Source organism: Sus scrofa, chromosome 12 (assembly GCF_000003025.6).
Source record: "Sus scrofa isolate TJ Tabasco breed Duroc chromosome 12, Sscrofa11.1, whole genome shotgun sequence".
Taxonomy (NCBI): Eukaryota; Metazoa; Chordata; class Mammalia; order Artiodactyla; family Suidae; genus Sus; species Sus scrofa.
The window spans coordinates 12,639,634-12,662,258 of record NC_010454.4 but is presented as its reverse complement, the minus strand read 5'-3'; the positions used below and the strand labels follow the sequence as shown (position 1 = coordinate 12,662,258).

At 37.4% G+C, this 22,625-nt stretch overlaps 1 protein-coding gene across 9 annotated transcripts in view; it reads left to right on the top strand.

Annotated features, from left to right (window-relative positions):
- CEP112 (centrosomal protein 112) overlaps window positions 1–22,625 on the top strand; it is a 475,548-nt gene that overhangs the window by 153,572 nt on the left and 299,351 nt on the right. For all 9 annotated transcript variants that reach the window (XR_002337057.1, XM_021066730.1, XM_021066727.1 and 6 more), the window contains 2 exons: window positions 4,395–4,530; window positions 20,718–20,825. Coding sequence is in view for 8 of the 9 variants with exons in the window: in XM_021066730.1 (XP_020922389.1) it covers window positions 4,395–4,530; window positions 20,718–20,825 (244 nt within the window). In the remaining variant the exon portion in view is untranslated. The remainder of the gene's footprint in view (window positions 1–4,394; window positions 4,531–20,717; window positions 20,826–22,625) is intronic.

The following is a 22,625-nucleotide window of genomic DNA, read 5'->3' as shown; positions in this document are numbered from 1 at the left end:
TCAATTTGAGGAGTATTTTCATCTTTTAAATATTAAGACCACTCTTACTTTCCATTTTACTGATATTCCTTTCTGACTCTTGAAGTATCCAATGTTTAGATGTATCTATAGTGTTTACCATTTTTAACAAGGATTTTTCAGAGACCATTAGTTTTACCAGTCATGTGAAGAAGAGGCCAAGGAAGTCTATTCATTTATCATGCTTTAGTGAAAGATATTATTTTTAGTGCCTTTAAAGTCATAGTTGTATTTTAATGTTTTTGACTGACTCACTCTAATCGATTTAAGTACCAATAGCATCCATGAATATAGATGATATAACTGCTTGAAAGTCTTGTTTTCCAGCCCAGCTGGAAAGGGAATGGAGACTCTTCTAGCTGTTTTTCAGACGCGTTTGAAGTTTTTTGTTTTGTTTTGTTTTTCTTGGAGTTTCCAGTGGAGATGCCAAGCTGGCAGCAAATGAAGTATACTGTAATGTGAAGCCTTATAAATATACGTTGGATTGCTGCCATCATTATCAAAAGCACTGGTGCAGAAATGTGCAAAGGGAAGATTTTCAAATTAAGGTTGGCCTGTACATATAAATGTTAGCTCTTAAATAAAGCTCAATAAATACTAAATTGTCATCTATTAGTCTCCTACATTTTATTGCCTTTTTGGAATAATCATGTACCTCAGAACATCGTTTAATATGAACTGGCTTGTGGCTGTATAAGAATGCAGCTTCTTTTTTTCTTTATGCTTTATGTACTCAGATGAGGAAAATTTGCTGCATTTTATAAATAAATCAGAGTTAAAAAGCAAATTTTCTTCCCACCTTTTTATCTTCATGGAGGCCCAGCTTTAAGGCATTTGAGTGATGCATTTACACTCTGCCTCACAACTAGTTCCCCTGAAAAAAATAATCTTCAAAGTCACATTTTTTTTTCTTCTTCTTACAGGACACACTATTTGGAATCATGGTAAAAGGAAATACTGTTCTTGTGTCGGTAAAAAGCAGACCTTTCTTTTTCAAGTGCTGAAAATTTTCATTTCTATTTCATTCCTTTGATAGAAATTATAATGGATCCCTCATTGAAATGAACATCTATTCAAATAAAGACAGATACTTGTTATACTAAAGACAGAAGATTTCTAAATATCAGTGGAGCTCAGTGTATTTGTCCTGGTTTAAGTAGACAGAACGTTGGTTTACACTGGGCGATGCCTTCTTTGATATTTAGCTTTACTGCTGAATTAGCTTTGTAGGTGTGGGGGGACTGAAAACAAGTTGGAAGTTTTCACACATTTCCCTGTGCTTGCTATTTAATATAAAATGATATTTGCTATTTGTAAATCAGACTAGAAATGATCAATTAAAAGCAATGTGCATGATTATTTAACGAACAGTATTTTTAACGGTGGTCTCAATCTATAGCTGATTATGGCTAAAGTTTATGACTGATGTATATGGTCATAGGTTAGTTAAGTAAGTGATAAACTTGGTAGGTAAGAATGAAATAATATATATTTAAAAATTTTTTTTCTTTTCTTTTCTTTTTTTTTTTTTTTTAGAACTGCACCCCTTGCATGTGGAAGTTCCCAGGCTAGGAGTTGAATCAGAGCTACAGCTGCCGGCCTACACCACAGCCACAGCAACGCGGGATCCGAGCTGCGTCTGTGACCTACACCACAGCTCATGGCAACGCAGGATCCTTAACCCACTGGCCAGGGCCAGAGATCGACCTGCATCCTCATGGATACTAGTTGCATTCGTTTCTGCTGAGCCATGACAGGAACTCCCAAGAATGGGATAATATAGAGAAAGTATTTGTCCTGTTACATTGGAAGTATTTACATTAATTAAATAGCTCAGGTGAATTACTGGACAAAAATTGTAAAATGACTTACTTTCAACATTCCTAAAACAAAGGTTGCATTTCATTTGTAAGTCATAAATTCTTATAAAATGTGTTAGCAGAATTTTCCTTTGGCTAATTAATGGTACGTAATTTGAAATTCTATGATAACTAAATTTTTCAAGTTTTCAAATACTGTCCAATATACTTTCTTTTCTATATATCAGACAGACTGAGCAAGCTGTGGTAAACCTTTGAGAAATTGTAATCCGAATTGTGAAATAGTCTTCTCAAGGATGTGGAGGAGGGCCTTAAAAATTAAAGAGTAGCATAGGAGGAAGAGGTCACTGTAGAGTATGGCAGAGAAGTAGCTCTTCCTCTTTCTAACCCCAACCCCAGCTAACATCATGGGGACATTAGTCTTCACCCCCAGAGGCCTTTCCCTCAAAGCTGGTCTCACAGCTTTCAATAGGGCATTCTAGGCAACTTCTTCCCGTCCACCGAGTCCATCAAGCAGAGCAAATGTCTATCAAACATCTGGGACAACTGTCTGTCACATTTGCCAACCAACAGCTAGGCGACGGTACCCAATATGATTTATACGACTTTATTTTGTTTTCATACTTGAATATTCAAACAAATATTCAATGTTTGTATCAGGGAAATTCTACATTCAACTCAAGCCTTCTTCTCCTTGAGTAGAATCATATAAGAAGGGTGAAAATGGTCCAAATCAAATTCTTTATAGCCATCAGAGCACTCAGTCTTTTTTGGGGGGAGGGCACACCCTCAGTATTTGGAGGTTCCCAGGCTATGGGTCGAATCAGAGCTTTACCCCCTGGCCTATGCTACAGCAACGCCAGCTCTGAGCCGCACCCGTGACCTGCACCACAGCTCACAGCAACGTCGGATCCTTAACCCACTGAGCAAGGCCAAGGGTCAAACCTGTGTCCTCATGGATGCTAGTCAGATTCGTCTCCACTGAGCCACGACAGGAGCTCCAAGTACTCAGTCCTTCGTGTGGTGATGTCCCTTGAGTCAGTCTTCAGTATGACATCCAGTTATTAATCACTGTAAGAGTTAACATTAACATTAAGTTGCAAAGAAAAAGCATCACTAATATAAAAGTCTTGGAATTTGGCAACCAGTGAACATTAAAGACATTTTGATTTAACCACATGTAGGAGAGATGGAAGACTATAAGATTTTCAGGTCCTGTTAAATAGTCAACTAACATGGATAACTTGAAGAAAAACTGTGAAAAAGTTCCCAGAGCCTATGCCACACTGCTGTAGGATGCAGTAGCCACGAGCTTCATCTGGCATGAGCATGATCTGGGGTGGCTTTGCTCTCATGCAGGGCCTCCACACCTTGGGGCAGAGGATTCAACCCTGTAGGTCATTAAAATGGTAGCTTCACCTGTGAAACAAAGACATAGAAGAAAAACTCCTTAGTGGAAAAACTGCTTAGTTTATCACAGAGACATATTGATTATTTCATTTTCAGATAGAAGATACATAGTATGAATATATAGACACAAGTACAAGTGGTACTTAACAATGAAAAATAAAGGAAAGGTGGATACGGAGTTCGTTCTTCTGGCCCATACATGGGGAGTTGCTTTATTTTCAGATGCGCCAAGCTTGGGCATACAGGTGTATTTGTGAGGAATCTCTGTATTTCTTTACAAAGGGAAGGAGAGGTAACACATTTTCTTATCAGTCTTTTTTTTTTTTTTTTTTTTTTGCTTTCTAGGCATGTGGAGTTACCAGGCTAGGGATCGAATCGGAGCTACAGCTGTCAGCCACAGCCACAGCCACAGCCACAGCAACATGGGATCAGAGCCGCATCTGCAACCTACACCCCAGCTCATGGCAATGCCGGATCCTTAACCCACTGAGTGAGGCCAGGGATCAAACCCACATCCTCATGAATACTAGTCGGGTGTGTTACTGCTGAGCCACAACAGGAACTCCGTATCTACAGAGCATTTTCATCACCAAAAACTACCCCCTGCAATCCCACATGCCTGAGGCATCACTTCCCATTCCCCCTGTCCTCCCATCCCCTGGCAACCACTAATCTACTTTTGCTGTCTCTATGAGGTGATCTCTTCTGGATATTTCTCATAAATAGAATCATACGATATGCGACCTTGTGTTTGGCTTCTTTGACTTTGCATGATGTTTTCGAGGCTCATGCATCAGAATACCTTTCCCTTTTGGGGCTGAATAATATACCATCACAGGGATATATTACCTTTCCCATATTCATCCGTTCACTGCTGGAGATACACGATCGTAAACAGTTTTGTTTTGGGAGAAATCATCAAACATAGTTGTGTTCTCATCAGAACACATATTATGTGTTTACGTCCTTTTTTCCCTGAGACAAATTATATTATTGTCAACTTTTTAAAGGAAAGTTTTATAAAAATTTGGATCAAAAAATTGAAATCTGAATTTTATTTTACAGAGGCTTAAATATTGTTCTTTGACTCAAGCCAAGTTCTTTTACTTTCTGTTTAAACTCTGAAGCTGTTCTGAACTTTTCCAGGGAAAAAGAAGAACAGCTAACTCGGGTGACTGAAGTTCAGAGGTTGCAGGCCCAGCAGGCAGACGCTGCTCTGGAAGAGTTCAAGCGGCAGGTGGAACTGAACTCAGAGAAAGTCTACGCTGAAATGAAAGAGCAGGTGAGGAGGCCACTTTGCCATCTTTTTTGAAAGTCATTCTCTCAGTGGGAAGGTACATCCTGATCTCAAATATGACAGTACCGTATTTACTTGTTCAAAAAGCTTTGTCAGAATTAGCTGTACAATTGGGTCAGGGATTCAGAATGAGAAAGGAGTATTAGGCCTGGCAGAGAAGGAGGACACCCACCTCCACCAGAGCCTCAAAGGAAGAGGGGGCTGGAGTTTCCTGGTGCCTCAGTGGGTTAAGGATCTGGTGTCATCACCGCTGTGACTCAGGTCGCTGCTGTGGTGTGGGTTCAATCCCTGGTCCTGGAACTTTCGGATGCCATGGGCATGGCCACACAAAAAAAAGAATGAAGGAAGAGGGGGCTCCTTGCAGCTGATAACAAGAGCCCCAGTGAGAGGCTCAGCCGGCAGAGCACGAGGAAGGAAGGGGCTGTGGTGTGTGTCTCGGAGGGCCTGCTCTCTGCCCCCCTGGGCTGCTGGGCCGGCTCTGATTGGTAGCTCCTTGGGGCCACGAGTGGAGAGAGAGCAGTGGACAAGAAGGTGCGTCCTCCCTGAGGACGCCTTCATTCATCCTTAATGCCCTGCGCAGAATAACCGTTTTGAAGTCCTTGTCTGCAAATGTGATGATGGCCAGCATGTGTCTCTCTTTGGCACATGGATCAGCTTGCAGGTAAAATCCCATGACAAGTGTGTTAGTCTGTTATTTCAGTGTATGTTATACTTGCATATGCATATATAATGTCCATATGGATTATATATGCTTATTTCTTACATATATGCATATATAATTTTATGCTTATATATAATTTTTATGCTTCTGTTTTCTTAAGTTTGATAAGAACTACATATTTTATGTGTTAGTCTTTTTTGCTCTTTTACATTGAATTTTATATATTTACACCCTATCAACGTTGATTTTGTGCAGTCTTTTTTTTTTTTTTTGGTCTTTGGTCTGTTTAGGGCCACACCTGCGACATATGGAGGTTCCCAGGCTAGGGGTCCAATTGGAGCTACAGCTGCTGGCCTATACCACAGCCACAGCAATGTGGGATCCTACACCACAGCTCATGGTAATGCCAGGTCCTTAACCCACTGAGCCAGGCCAGGGGTCGAACCCACACCCTCATGGATATTAGTCGTGTTCCCTAACTGCTGAGCTACGACAGGAACTCCTGTGCGGTCTTTAACACTGAATGTTTTATCATATGAATATACCATATTTTATTTATCAGCGCCCCTCTTCAAGGGTATTTAGTTTATTTTCAGGTTTTTTGATTATGAAAAATGTTGCAGTACTTGATTGTGATTTCACTTTCGGCTGGAATTATCTTCCTTAGGAGTCCCAAACTCACACTGGTGGTAGAAACATCCCTGACTGGTAGAAAAATTCCTCACTCAGGGTTTTATGACTGAGCCCTGTAGGGTTTACCAGTTTGGAACTGTGCTTTCTTGTTACTTTTTGATTCAGATTGTGTGAATAGGGGTCCTGAGAGCAAGGTTTGAGATCCCCTTCTCTCTGTTTCTCCACTCACTGCCTTGGGCAAAAGCTAGATTCCTGCTGAGAGTTTGGGTTGGAAGGTGGGGACTTTCAATCTCTGCTGCATGAATGTGCTTATCTTCCCAACTCCCTGCTATGATCAGAGCCCAGACCCAAGAAAGTATATCTGGTCCAAATGTGCAATGGAGCAGCATGGGAAACTCTTTGATCAGCTTAAAGTTTAAAGGAGTACAGAAAATATTAAAGGAGGGGCCCCTGGCAAGAAGTTTTAAGTACACAGTGAAGAAGGCTAAAAAGGGGGCATTTGGAAGTGCTACATCTGACAGTATAGCTTTCTAACAAAAGCAGAGAGCATGACAGGCACCTTTGGCTCAATAAATGCACCTCTTGGGACCAATGATGTAATATTAGCAGATCACAGAATTTATGGGTGTGAAGGGGAAAACAAGCAAACAATACGGGACTTGTGAAAGCGTTTTGTAGGACAAGAAAAAGGTGATTGCATTCAGCAGTCACAGAATAAAAGCATACTTCTGAAAACAATCCACTTTAGAATTCAGAAAAAAAAAAAACTCAGAAAAGTAATACCTTAAAAAAAAGACATGACCTATACAAAAGAGACCACATACATTAAGTAAAATTAATGCAGTGAAATCTGAATACATTCTGGAAAAAGAATTGAACTTCAAGAGCAAAATGAAAATCTTACAAGTTTCTAAGCAGGATGAAACTCTCAAAGAAATTGGAGAAATAATGGGGCAATGCTTCAGAGTTTTGAAGGAAAGAGGTTGTGACCCAATTTTATACATAACCAAGGAGATTTTCACTTACAAAATCAGCAGAAAAACATGTTCTTAGTAAGAGCTCACATGATGTATAGTGCTTGCTTCTTTCCTGGAAAAAATTATATCAAGACATCAACCAATTCAAGGATGAAGACATCCCACACAGGAGGGAACCATAATTTTAAAGGCTGAGTAGAGAACAATGGAATTGAAAAAATAAAAACAAAATTAACTAATCGTTACACCTCTAGTTATAAAATAGAATGCTCATGGTCACTGAATCTTGAAGAAGGTATCTAATATAGAAAATACACATTTGATAGCAATAACTTAGTCTAAATACCTAGGTTACATTAGTGAAGTTTAAGAAGTAGATTGATGGGGAGCTGGGAGTGGAGCACAGTGTGCTAAAACTCTGCCTGAATAGGTGAGATTCAGAGAATTCTTAAAACTAGGGAACTGTAGAATAAATTTTTTTAAATTATTTATTTATTTATTTATTTTGTCTTTTTGCTATTTCTTTGGGCCGCTCCCACGGCATATGGAGGTTCCCAGGCTAGGGGTCGAATCGGAGACATAGCCACTGGCCTACGCCAGAGCCACAGCAACGCGGGATCCGAGCCGCGTCTGCAACCTACACCACAGCTCATGGCCATGCCAGATCCTTAACCCACTGAGCAAGGGCAGGGACTGAACCCGCAACCTCATGGTTCCTAGTCGGATTCGTTAACCACTGCGCCACGACAGGAACTCCTAAAATATTTCTTAATTGTGTAAACATAGGCATTAATAAAATTAACATGATGTTAAATTCTCATAAAATCTTGAGAAAATAAAAGCAAAACTTCGGATATTACCAAAGGAACAGAAAAAAATGTCCAAAATAAGACAGAGTATGTAATTGTAGTTTTAAATATTAATGGATTAATTTAATAGTAGAAAAATCTTCTAATAAAAGCATTATTATTAGCTGATTTAAATCTGAGTATATGTCCTATTTATAAAAGATACAACTAAAAGTTACACAAAATTATGTATATATAATATATTTTACCACTTGTATTCAGAATAAAAAAAAGAATTTAATATTATTACATAAATTAACATTATAAGTCAGTAAACTGGATAAAGGAATATATTTTTGCATGCTGAAGCCAAGAGTACTTATGAAAAAGTATTAGAAAGACATAGAAAAATTGGGGGTGCTTTAATACATTTTTCTCTATCTTTGACAGTGCGGGGGTGGGGGGAGCAAAACCTAAACAAATAGGAGGTCTAACTAGCAGTTTATAAAGCAGCTATATTTCTACTTTCTACACTTTAAATATGATATGTTAAATTTTGACTCCCATGGAATGGTTATAAAACTCAGTAGACCATAAAGAAACCCTCAATATATTCCCAAAACCTGACATGACAGAGAGCACATAATTTTTTTTACTACAATGCTTAGCAAAACTAGAAATTAAATTTCATTTAAAATTGCTTCATTGGACTTCACCAAAATGAAATACTTCTGTTCTTTGAAGGACATCATTAAAAAAACAACAAAAGGAAGTAAGGCAAGCCAGAGAATGGTAGAGAAGATTCACAAATATTTCCAAAAACTTGTATCTAAAATATAAAAGAGATCTTACAACTAAATAATAAGACAAACACCCAAGTTAAAAATAGGCGAAGTATTTGGACATTTCACTGAAGACCAATAAGCACATAAAAAGATGTTCAGTATCATCATTCATCAGGGAAATGCAAATTAAAACCACAGTGAAATGCCACTATATGCTCAGTAGAATGGTTAAAATGATAAAGATTGGTTGACAGTGCCAAATGTTGGTGAAGGTGTGGTCAAGTGGAGCTTTTCTACACTGCTGGTGGAAAAACTGCGAATTTCTCCTGTTTGTTAAACATAGGTGAATACATGTCAGCCATCTCATTCATGTGTGTTTAACCAAGAGAAACAAAGCCATATCCAGACAAAGACTTGTACACAAATTGCCAGCAACTTCATTCACAAAAGCTCCAAACTCGAAAAACCCAAATGTTCCTCAGAAATTGAAAGGACAATCAAAATGTGGTATATACAATGGAATACTATGCAAGAATTAAAAGGAATGAACTGTTGATACACACGACAACATGGATGAGTCTCAAAACCCTGCTGAATGAAAGACGTTAAAAACAAAGAGTACAAAATTCTGAGTGATTTAGAATTCCCTAGATTATGTCAGGGCTTCTGTTTTTGTTTTTGTTTTTCTTTAAGCAGATTATCAACCCGATTTGTTTCAGAGCGAAAGTCAGGTCTCATCTTCTGTGGGTGGGTTTCGGTTGCAGCTAAATCCCAAAGCCTTTGCATGGCTGTGTTGAGTCTGTGTTGTGCCACTCAGGAGTGAGTCTGACACTTGGATGGTGATTTAAATCACTCCACCCAGTGACTCCAGGCACTCATGGAACATTCTCCAGCAGGATACACCATATGCTTGGCCACAAAACAATTCTCAATAACTTTTAAAAGGACTAAAAATCATACAAAATATGTTCTTTGACCCTATGATGATAAATTAGAAATAAGCAATAATAAGAAATCTGGGAAATCCCCACATAGTTGGAAATTAAGTAACACTTATGAATAACTCCTGGGTCAAAGAAGCTCTCACAAGGAAAATTTTAACATATTTTAAACTGAATTAAATGAAAATATGGCATATCAAAATTTTTGGAATGCAGCTAATGCAGTATTTACAGAAAATTTTAAAGCATTGAATATCTGTAGTCAAAAGGAAAGTTCTCAAATCAGTAACCTAAACTTCAGCTTAAGAAACCAGCAAAAGAAAAGCAAGTTTCTGCTCAAGGAAGCAGAAAAAAAGGGGATTATATATATATACAATTATATAGCTATATATATTATATTTATATGCAGAAAAAGAAGTAGAAAACATTAAAATAGGGAAAACCAATGATCCCAAAAGTTGGTTCTTTGAAAAGATTTTTAAAAATTGACAAATTTATCTTGAAGGATGGGAAAAAAAAACCCCTCAATAATGAGAAACAGTGCCAGTGATGAGGACACCGCTATCAACCCTGTACAAAATGAACGAATTATGAATTGATATTTTAAAAACTTTATGCCAACAAATTACACAACTTAGGTAAGGTAGACAAATTCCTCAAAAGATGCAAGTTACTAAAACTGTCTCAAGAAGAGATAGAAAGTCTGAATTGTCTTGTAATAATTACATTTAATTAGCAATTAAAAATCTTTTCTAAAGGATATAACCCAGTACCAAATGGTTTCCCTGGTGAGTTCCATCAAATATTAAAGAAAAAATAATTTTAATTCTTTGAAAACTCTTTCAGAAAGTTGAGAAAGGATTCCTTTTCAGTTCATTCTCTAAGGCCAGTAGTACTCTAATATCAAAACCAAAGTTACTACAAAACTACAGAGAATTATCTGTCATCACTGTAGACACAAAAACTGTTAATGATATTTTAGTACACTGAGTCTGAAAACATAAAGATGATTTTACACCAGGATCAAGTGGGATTTATCCCGGGAATCCAAGGTCGTTTTAACATTCAAAAATCAACTTCTGTCATACAGCATATTAGTAGAATAAAATACAAAACCACACCATCTTCTCAACAGAGTCATAAAAAGCATTTGAAAAAGTTCAACAGCATTTATGATTTAAAAAAAAAATTTTGGCAAGTTAGAACTAGAGGTGAACTTAACCCAATAATAAACATCTATGAGAACCTTAAACTAATATACTTAATATTGAAAGACATAATGCTTTTCCTCCTGAGAACAAGGATAAGATAACTGTTTTTGTGACATCCATTTAACATGGTATTGGAGGCTCTAGCCAGGTCTCCAACAAGGTCAAAAACCAAACCAAACCAAAACAAAATAAAACAAAATCCCAAAGATATATAGATTGGAAAAGAAGAAGTGCAGATGTTTTCAGTATGATGATTCTGTGTGGCCAAAATTCGTAAAAAAAATACTAGAACTAATAAATGATTTAAACATATTTGCAGGATACTAGATCAATAGAAGAAAATTCATTCATGCTTCAGTGTACTAGTTATGCTTCAACAATGGAATATCTAAAAATGCAATTAAGAAAATTTAATGATATAGCATCCCAAAGAATAAAATATTTACAAATAAACAAATGAAACAATTTGAATACTTACACATTGAAAACTATAAAATATTGCTGAGAGAAATTTTAAAAGATCTAAATAAATGGAGAGCTATTCTATGCTCATGGGTTGGAAAACTCAGTAGTAGTAACTTTAGTTAGTAGTAAAACTTTATTCATAGTAAAAAATCAGAAATTATATATAAAAAAGTTGGAGAGAATGTAAAAATTGATCTTTTTTTAAAGAAAAAAAAAGTCTCAGAGTTGTATGGCAGAACTGAAAACCTGGAGATAACGCCGTCTTAGGAGTCATTGGGAGTTCCCTTCGTGAGTCAGCGAAAAAAAAAAAAATCTGACTAGCATCCATGAGGACGCAGGTTCGATCCCTGATCTCGCTCGTATCAGGGGTTGCCATGAGCTGTGGTGTAGTTTGCAGATGCGGCTTGGATCTGACATAGCTGTGGCTGTGCATAGACCTGTGGCAACAGCTCTAATTTGACGCCCTAACCTGCAATTTCCATATGCCGCAGGTGCAGCCCTAAAAAGCAAAAAAAAAAAAAAAAAAAAAAAAAAAAAAGGAATCATTAAATTAAGAACCCTATGCAGCCACGAAGTAAGACCACCACAAAATAAGGAAAGCCAGGGATGAAAGCTAGTATTTGTGCAGTTGATTCTGAAATCACTCTTTTGATCGACCCACCCTCATATCTGACTGCTCTGTTCTGTGCCAGGTTCATAGCCTGTCCTCTGTCTTTCTTCAGCAGTTCTGCCCACCATCTGACTCTCTCATTTCTCGACCTTAAGAGTTCATGTGTTCCTACCTTCGAGGTATCATATCTCAGTGGACTGGTCACATGATCCAGTGAAGGACCCTCTTTGAAACATGTACAGATACATGGGGCCCTCTCTCTTCCCCCATGCACCCCGCACCTTGTGTCTTATCCCTGTGAGCCGTCCTCACTGATTTGTCCAGTGGTGCTAGATTCAGACTCAATGAAAAGTGATAGTAATGGCAGCTGATGAACTGGAAACGTTGTGATTGTTTCTGCTGGACAAATGTTCTTCCATGATTTCAGACATAAGTAGTTGTATGTGCAGTTGAGTTTCTGAAACAGAGAAAGCACCTTTGGTATGGTTATAATACTAAGGCACCCTGTTTATAATTGAAACCATATAGCAAGGTTCATTTGCAAATAAAATAATTCTCATGTGGCAAATTTAACACATTAAATATATATGTCAAAACATGGTAAATTAGGTATCCTCTATTCCAGATTATCAGTTGATTAAAAAGTGTGAATCTGATACAGCTCCAATTCTAAAAGAAAATCAATCAGCAGATTCATTATTTGGAGACTCATGTTTGCAGATTTTTTTCTGTAGTCTATATTTTCTTTTTCTATTGTTGTTTTGAACTGCTCTTTTCTCTTCTCACTGAAATCCTTTGTGTAAAAAGCCAGCAGAGCTTAGGGCATCTTTTTCCATTTGGAAACCGCTGCAGATAGCAGACAATGGGAATTTGAATTAAAAAATAAAAGCTTTGAGTTTGTTTTTGAAAGTGAATTGCTGTTTCAAAAATGAGGCCCATGAGAGAAAATGGAACAGACTTAAACTTTTTTTAAAAATTGCTACACACTGTTTCTTTCACTTTGAAGAACTTTTTATCTCATTTAGTGTTGCTTAAATAACCTAATTTTTACTCCAGTGGCAAAATCCATTATACACGTTAGCTGTCAGCAATTAGTTGTGTAAAATATACATATTTTAATTGTGAAAATGTATTACTCTATTAGAATTATTTCTTTGTATATGTATATATGTATATAATTGTATTTTTAAAAGAAATAGTGTTCTATATTTACCTATTCTTGGTGAGATAAATAAATGACTGAAAGAGACAGCTATGTTTTTTGAAGTATTGGCAGCAACTCTAAAGTGAAACTTTTTCATCTTGTAAACCCACTGAATGAATGTCAGCTAACTACTTCCTCCTGGGGCTTCCACTAACCATTTGACTTTTCTAGTTAATTTTTCTCTTCTTGAAAATACATCCTCATTAAGTGGTATTTGCTGCTAAATATCTGGCTTTGAATTCTATTCCTTTTTCGTTGCAGCCATCAGCTACATGATACTAGCTTTATACTTGGAAAACCCACTGGTTTGCCATAAAAACAAAATTCAGAAACACTGCTGTTGACTAGTGAGGTTACTTCTGGTGGCTCGTACAGTTGAAACTGATTAGCAGTTTCTTACACTCTTAGGGATTATATGTTTGTTCACCATCTCATTATTGCTGTCGGATTAATGAAGACTTTCTCAAGTTGTAAGGAAGGAGCAATGCCATCGAAATATATTTGTTCCTTTGCAAGTGTAGATGGATAACAAACTTAAAGCAAGAGAGCATCATCATGCAGACTATTCCTCCCAACTTACACCTTTGTCCTTGTCCTTCCAGGGTCATGCTGGTTCATGTAATTTTAAATACGTTTTTCAGACCAGTTTTAAGGTAATAAAAGATCCAATATAAATAGACGCATTTTCTCCCAGTTGCGTTTTGATGATAATGGAGAAATCTGTCTACCCTTTTAATATTTGAAATTTTATCTTTAAATGAGATTAGGTAGGAGAGGTAAAATTCTGAAACTATATTTGAATGTTTCAATAGCGCCTATTGTGCTGATTAATCAGTTCCAAATGATAACATCCAAAGGATATGTACAAGTATTTAGCTTTGAAAAACAAAACGAAACAAAAAAAGAAATAATTAAAAGAAATCTTAACTTTCATCCTTAAATGCTTACTAGAGTAGTAAGTGAAACTTTTTCCTAATAATATTCATCAATGACAGATCTCTTTTGCAGAAGAAATGTAAGTCAAAAAAATGTACTGAGAACATTGGATCAGGAAATATATCACTCTTCCTTTAATTGGCTGACTTGAAGGGTTATTAATTGTGAAAATAGTGACATTACTATTTTTTAATGCCTTAACTGTGTTATTGACTTACTGGTCAAGGATTCAACAGACTTGATTTCTTTTTTCATTCATTTATAAAAAAGTTGAGTACTTACTCTATACCAGTCGTTTTAGATTCTGGGAATTCAGAGATTATTAAGACGTATTTGTGGCTTGTGTGATGGATCAGTGCATAGCAGTGTGTGGTTCTAATTGGTGGTGTAACTAGTGGGAGAAATAGGTCATTAAGAGACGACAGAGGAGGGATATCCGAGGTAGCCCAGTAGATGAGGCATTTATCTGCAATTATGGCATATTTGTATAACTATGAATTTCTCAGATGTTTACATGTTAGAATGTTATTGGTAATGAATTTAGAAAGGTCACTAAATATAAGACTAGATATACAATCAGTTTTATTTCTACAAATTAGCAGCCAACAAATAGAAAGTAAAGTTTGCAAAAGATGCCATGGTACCAGAAAGCTTCACTTACCTCAAGGCTAAATCTAACAAAAGAAATGCAAAGCCTTTGTTTTGTAAACTAGGAGACATTACTAAGAGAAACCAAAGAGGACCTAGGCAAACTGAGGGAGGTATCATGTGTATAAATTTGAAGACTCAATGTTATAAAAATGTCACTTCTCCCAAGATTAATCTATAGAATCAACACAGTTCTAAAATCAAAATGTTACCCCGTGCTTTTTGCAGGGGGTGGGGTGGGGCAGTGAGAGAAACTGCAGGCTCATTCTAAAACATCTATGTGAAAATAGAGAGGGCTCAGGAGAGCTGTGGCCATCTGAAACAGGAACACAACTGGCAACATATACCACCAGATATTGAGCCTAATATTAAGGGATAGTAATTAACAGAATGTGGTTTTGGCACAGAGACGATCAGTGTTTTAGAAGAAAGAGACCAAAAATAGACTCACACATAAAATGATCAGTCTGCTTCATGTCAGTCTGCTTCATGTCTGCTGTACAGCAGGGAAAGACGAATCAGTTCAGCAAGTGCTGCTGTGTCCACTGGACAGCCAGATGGAACAGAGAGGCTCCTCCCTTATCGCATCCCAGGCTTGTAGACGTAAAGTGACAGGTAAAACAATAAAACTCCCCCGAAGAAAATGTAGGAACTAGGCAAAGACGTCCTAAACAGGAAACACAAAATCATAAAAAACCAAAATATTGTCAAAATTAAATTCATTAAAATTAAAAACTTCTGTTCATCAAGAGACCCGTAGATAACATAAGGGTGAGCTCAGAGCTAGAGAAGATAATTGCAATTCAGATATTGAACAAAAGTTTTACACCCAGAGTGGATGAAGAACTCCTACAGATCAGTAAGAAAAGGATAGGCATTAGGCCTGTGTTAATTGATTTTCTCTGTTAAGGATATTTTCTTACATAGTTTCTTAGGTAGTGTCTATGTCTACCAACTCTTAACCAAGCACAGAAATAATTGTTTGTCTGTCTTTCTGCTATTTATATCTGTCTATCTCTCTAATTATCTATCTATCTATATATGAAAAATATTTGAAGGATGGTTTCTTATAGTTTATATAAGTGTGTATTAAATACAAAATATATTTTGAATTGTATATTTTTAATAGATTCTATAATTGTCTGGCACGAATTAGACATGTCAGATTACTCCCAACATAACATCGCAAGAGTACTTTTCTAGAGAAAGAGCAGTGACTTCCTATGGTCATCCTCGACAGAGACTGCTACATGTTGGTCCAATGTCCATTCTGAGTTTCTTACTTGTACAGTAGAGCCTGGATTTTATTTAGGACAACATTAGTCACAGTTTTCAAACTGCCGTCTCTTACCTTGCAGATGGAGTTCGGCTTTTAATGCAGTTCTAGTGAATGAGATTCAAGCAGCATAATTAATTTGCTATTGACAGGAACTTGAAGGAAAGCCCCTTAAAAGGGTTTTCAACTCAGCTAATATGGGCCTTTTGCCCTTGTTCCCTCCCCCTTTACCCTTTGCCCTTCCTTTCCCAGATGTTCAGGACCGCCGAAGCCATTTTGCCACCATTATGGGAAGTTGAATTGCAGAGACCTTAACCCTGATGTCTTTGAACTGCCGACGTAGCAACTGTTTCTGAACTTCTTGTTACACGAGGAAAACATAAGGGCTTATGTTGCTTAAGCTGTGGATACTTGGGTTTTTTCTTACATCTAGCTAAAGTGGTGCTTGAGGCCCCATATAAGGAAAATCCAAGGCCCTTGTTTACCTCTCGTTATTACCTGTAAACATTAAACATTCACAGAAATACACCCATGCCCTTTCGTATTCCTAATTTGATCACCCAGTTGTACTGTTAGGTTTTTTGGAAGCCAGAATTAAACAATAAAGGAGAGGTTTTTTGGTTTTTTGGTTTTTTTTTTTTTCCTTGAAGTTAAATGGAATATGGAATGATGTTTGATCAAGCAGAATCTTTCGTATCTATGGCAACTGAGAACCCTGTGTTTCTACACAAACTTCAAGTATTTTATAAGACGTTAAAAAATTTTTTTTTCTTGTTAGATTGTGGAAGGAGAATGGAATGGGGTCTTGCATTTTCGGTCAGTATAAAATAACATTTTCTTATAGTAGTTATTATTTACTTTGAATTTTTCTTATTGTTTAGCTATGAAAGGTCTTTTCACCTGTTTTAAATTGTTTCCTTTTTTTTTTTTGTCTTTTTAGGGCCATACCCACAGCATATGTAGGTTTCCAGGCGTTGAATTGGAGCTGCAGCTGCCAGCCTATGCCACAGCCACAGCAACGCCAGATCCGAGCTATGTCTGCAACCTACACCACAGCTCATGGCAACACTGGATCCTTAACCCACTGAGTGAGATCAGTGATTGAACCCGAGTCCTCATAAGGTACTAGTCAGGTTCATTAACCACTGAGCCACGATGGGGACGAGAACTCCTATTTTGATTGTATAAGATAATTCTACCTTTTGACCATGCTCATGGCATCAGAAAGCTACCAGGTCAGGGATTGAACTCATGCCACGGAAGTGACAACGACAGATCCTTAACCTGCTGAGCCACCAGATAACTCCAATGATTCTATTTTTTGAAGGAAGATATTCTATATTTTTACAATCTTGAGTATACACAAAGCTCATTTAAAATATTTTCATATTTATTATTTATTTTTAGTATTCTTTCTGTGCTGAAATAGAATAAGAACCAAAAATCAATTTCATATAAAGATCTGTCTTTAAAGTACTAAATAAATCAGGTCTTTCCCCTTTGGTTTACCTTCTTTTTTCTTTTTCTCCTTTGCTTCTACCTACCCTCAATTCACTCTTAAGAATTTAATAACATACTTATTCTGCATACTATGGCAATTAGTTAATAATTAAGATACAGTAAACTAGTTATATGTCATAGTCTCTTTTATCTGGGAGCTCATGATGTAGATGAATAAACAAAGCCCACATATTTAAAACCCTTATCCTATGGAGAAAAAAAGCAATGTGCTGGGAAAAGAAAGATGTTAGGTCCTGGACTGCAGAGAAAAGGAAGATGTTTATGTCTGTTGGTGGATCAAAGAACACCTCAGAGAGGAGAGGAGGCTTGAGTCGACCTTGAAGATTGACTGTTTAGATGAGGGGAGATATGGAGGATTCCTCCAGATAGCATGATGCGCAAAGGCTGATCAGGAATAGCCCTGGCCTGTTGGGGGAATGCCAAGGGGATTGGCATGTACTTGCCAAAGACGAATGAATCAAGGGGCCTTCGGGTAGAGGTCTGATGTGAAAAGCATTGAAGGCTTCCACCCACATCTGGAGTGAAAGATGAGAGAAAACAGCATGGGCTCAACTGTGCTTCCTTTAATAATTCCTCAGCACGTTTATTCTTGACTGATGACCTGTGGATTGGTCACCTTAGAGCTCTGATGACTGCCTCTGGAAGCTGATGACTTGGTATTATGAAGGTTGCAGTCTTTGGTTTTTACAAAGAAATATATAGCTGCTAAATATCATCTCATGATCTCTGTAGTCCAGACTTAGGTAAGAACCAGACACTACAAGGTCGTTGTTAAATAATAGTCATGGCTGGGGAAATGCATTTTGTTCTTGTCCAGGGAAACTGGCAGCTTCTCACTGAACAGCTTTGCTCATCAAACCGTGGAGTTTAATTGTGTCTGAATAAAGGCATTTGAGTGATTTTCCCCGTCCACATTTAACATGAAAAACTGAAGGGAGCATTTTCGCAGTTTATTTCCCTAATACTCCATGTTTTATCTCATCTTACCACCTACCAAAAGGTAACCCGAGAGAGGTCATGTGTACAAGCTGAAAAGCAGTATCTCAGCATAAAGCAGAATAATGATTAATAGGTAGTGGCCAGTGATAGGATGGTTGTAACATAAACTGACAATTGCGGCAGAAAAAACATTTTCCAAAATGAAACTAGGGGTAGAAAGACAAATTAAATCCTGCACCACTTTGAATAAAAGGTGCCATTTTCATGTTTCTAAGCTGAATAGCTTTTTCATGAGTCTATGTAAGAATATCTCCTTCCTGTCCCACATAAAAGAGCATCTGATAAAAGCAAGGAAAATAATGTATCATCTAATTTTCTAAGCAATGAGACATTAGAGTCAATACTATTTTATTTATTTTACATATTTATTTGGATATTCGGAGGTACATTTCCATGTGTTATAAAGAATTTGGGTTGCCAAGGGGGAGGGAGGAGGGAGTGGGATGGACTGGGAGTCTGGGGTTCCCAGATGCAGACTATTACAGTGAGAATGGATAAGCAGTGAGGTCCTCCTGTACAGCACGGGGAACTAGATCCAGTCTCCTGGGTAGATCATGATGGAAGATAATACAAGAAAGGGAATGTATCTATATGTATAACTGGGTCACTTTGCTGTATAGCAGAAATTGGCACAACATTATAAATCAATTGTACTTGAATAAAAAAGAATTTGGCTTGATTAAATATTGAAAATTGTTCATTCAGCACATTTCAAATCATGTGGTACAATGTATCTTTTTTTTGGGGGGTGGTTTCGTTTTTTTCTAAATAATCCTTGTTTATTGAGTCCCTCTATGTGCCAGGCAGTGTCCTAAAAAAAAAAATGGTTGGGATACCTGAGCGAATGTGGGGTCACACTCCACTGGGGGAGACGGAGTTAGAAACAGCCCTAATGAGTAGGCAAATGACATAGTACGCTTGATGATATGTCCTGTGGTTTAAAAAAAAAAAAAAAAGAAACAGTAAAGCAAGGAAGAGGGCACTGGGGGTATGGGCTGCCCGTTAAAATAGGGTGGTCAGGGAAGCCTCAGAGCAAAGGCAACATTGAGGCAGAACTTTAAGCCTTTGAGAAGGAAGCCATGTGAGTGTCTGTGGGGAAGTTTCTAGACCCCAAGATGGGAGCCTTTCTGGCATGTTTTAGGCCTAGGAGGCAGGTGGGCTGGCGTGGTGGTGATGGTGGAGTGCAGAGCAGTAGAGATGAGCTGAGAGAGGTACTGGGATTGGATCACGGAAAGCTTCATAGATTTGATTTTGACTTTTTTTTTTTTATTAGTAACAGCTTTATTGAGGTATAATTCACATACCAACAAGTCAGTCATTGTAAGTGTACAATTCAATGGGTTTTAAACAATATTTATTCACAGAGTTGTGCAGCCGTCATCACAATCAATTCTAGAAGATTTCCATCACCCCCAAAGAAACCCCATCCCCTTTAGTAACCTCCCACCCCCAGTTCACCCCAGGCAGTCACTAATCTACTTTCTGTTTCTACGGGTTTCACTATTCTGAAAATTTAATATCAATGGAATAATACAATACATGGTCTTTTCTGACTGCCTTCTTTCATTTAAAATGCTGTCGCCAGGTTTATCCATATTGTAACATGTATTAGTGCTTCATTCTTTTTTATGGCCGAATAATATTTTATTGTATGAATATGCCACATTTTGTGTATCTGTTCATCAATTGATGGACATTTTGGATGTGTCCTCTTTCTGGTAATTATGAATAATGCTGCTATGAATGTGTGTATAGAAGTTTTTAGTATGGCTGTATGTTTTCATTTCTTACCTAGGGATGGAATTCATGTGGGTTCATATGATTAATCTCTGTGTTTCATCTTCTGGGGAACTTAAAAGTGGCGACGTCATTTTACATTCCCACCAGCAGTATGTGCGGGTTCCGACTTCTGCACCTCTTCACCAATGCCTGTTCTCTTCTGTCTTTTTGATTGTAGCCAACCTAGCGGGTGTGACGTGGTATTTCGCTGTTTTAATTTGAAATCGCCGCATGAAAGTGATGTTGGGCATCTTTTCATGTGCTTGTTGGCCATTTGTGTGTCTTCTTCAGAGACATGTCTTTCCAGTTCCTTTGCCCAACATAAAATTGGGCTTGATTGCCTTTTATTACTGAGTCGGAAAAGTTCCTCACATGTTCTAGATGCAAGTCCCTTTTCAGATATATGGATTGCAACTATTTTCTCCCATTGGGCACACAGCAAGGCCTTAATAAAATCTTGTTGAATGAGTATTTGGAGGTTCAAAATTTATTTCCATCATGATGTTACTGTTACATTGGAATTTAGTCAATTATATACCAACTATAATTTCTCTGACTTAAAACTATTAAAACCTATCAAAATAAATTGACATATCTTTCATCATTTTACCGTCTTTAAAGTCAGCATTTTGATTGGTGAAGTGTTGAAATCTGTCATTTTAATGAATGGATAAATGAGAAAATACGGAGTACAATTTGTTATTTAAAAAGTTAATACTTAGTTTTTAAATTTTGTAGATGGAAAAAGTGGAAGCAGATCTAACTAGATCCAAGTCTCTTCGTGAGAAACAATCGAAGGAATTTCTGTGGCAGCTGGAAGATGTCAAGCAGCGATATGAGCAGCAGGTTGGTTCTTCATTCTGATGATGCCGTTTGATTCTCAGTGTACATAATAGTCTCTCTCCTAAATATCGCTTTCTATCACACTATATATATATATATATATATATTTTTTTTTTTTTTTTTTTTTTTTTTTTTTTTTTGTCTTTTGCCATTTCTTGGGCCACTCCCACGGCATATGAAGATTCCCAGGCTAGGGGTTGAATCGGAGCTGTAGCCACCGGCCTACGCCAGAGCCACAGCAACGCAGGATCCGAGCCGCGTCTGCAACCTACACCACAGCTCAGGGCAACGCCGGATCGTTAACCCACTGAGCAAGGGCAGGGATCGAACCCGCAACCTCATGGTTCCGAGTCGGATTCGTTGACCGCTGCGCCATGACGGGAACTCCTCTATCACACAATATATGTTGTTATCTGCACAATGATAATATTTATAAGAACCGTATTACCAACATAGTTGAAATATTTTAAATCATATTTGTTTCAGCAGAATCTAGGAACAGAGAATTTTAACTCTTCACTGAAGTGTATTCTGACAGTATGTTAAACAATGTTTAATCGTGATTCTTGAGTCTTTCTCTGCCCTTCAGAGTGCGAGTTTAAGTTATTTATTTAAGAAATAAGTTTGGGGTACCTACCCTGGGCCAGATACTGTCACCATTCCTGGGCAGAGCAGTAAGCAGGGCCAACAAGCTTCCTTTCCTCACGGAGCTTGGATTTTGGTGGGCAGCCAACCCATAAATAAAAAATGACAGAATTTCGAAGAGTAAGTTGTGAACAAGAAAAGAGGGTGTGTCTATAGGCCTTCCTGGGTGGAAGGTGGGGATGACCAGCATGGCAGGTGGGCAGGGACCTTGGCCTGAGAATCCTGGAAATGGGGGTGGGAGGGGCCAGCCGTGAAGTCTCCGGAGGAAAAGCATTCCAGGCTGGAGGAATAGCAAGTTCAAAGATCCTGATGTGGAAGCAAGCTGAAAGTGCTTAGGAACAAAAACTACACTAAGGCTGGTTTGTAGGAGTGAGAGGAAGGTTCCATCCATAGGAGCTGAGGGGGGTTATGCTGGGACCAGGACATGCAGGCAGCATCCGGAGTTTAGGTTGTGTTCTCCGAACTCTGCCTCTTCTTTATTAAGAAGGAAAAGCTTTTATTTTCATCTTTAAAAAATGTGTTCCTGCTGATTCTCAGAATATTTAATGTTTTTACTTGTTTATCTAATATTTAATGTTTATCTAATGTTTATCTAATCTAATATTCAGAATATTTAATGTTTTTACTTGTTTATCTAATTTGCTTGCCTTGCTTCCTTAACATCTAGAAAAACATTGATTAGCTTAGTCACTCACAGTTTTTTCCTAGGCAGTATTTGAGCCTTTTTATCTGAAAACCTGAAGAATTTTTTTCATTATTTTATTAATCCCTTATAAATGTGTACTTTATCTACCATTCCTGTAGAAATATTTTCACACGTGCAAGGAGATATACGTTCATGGAGGATTATTTGGAATAGTGAAAAAAGTTGTAAATAAAACCAATGATTAAATAAATTAATTTAAATCTATACCATGGAATACTATGTACTTAGTAGATGCAAACTATTACATTTAGAATGGATAAGCAGTGAGGTCCTGCTGTATAGTAAAAGGAACTATATCCAATCACTTGTGATAGAACATGGTAGAAGATAATATGAAAAGGAATGTATATATATATATATATATGTGTATATATATATATGTATATATATATGTATAACTGAGGCACTTTGCAGTACAACAGAAATTGACAGAATAATGTAAATCAACTATA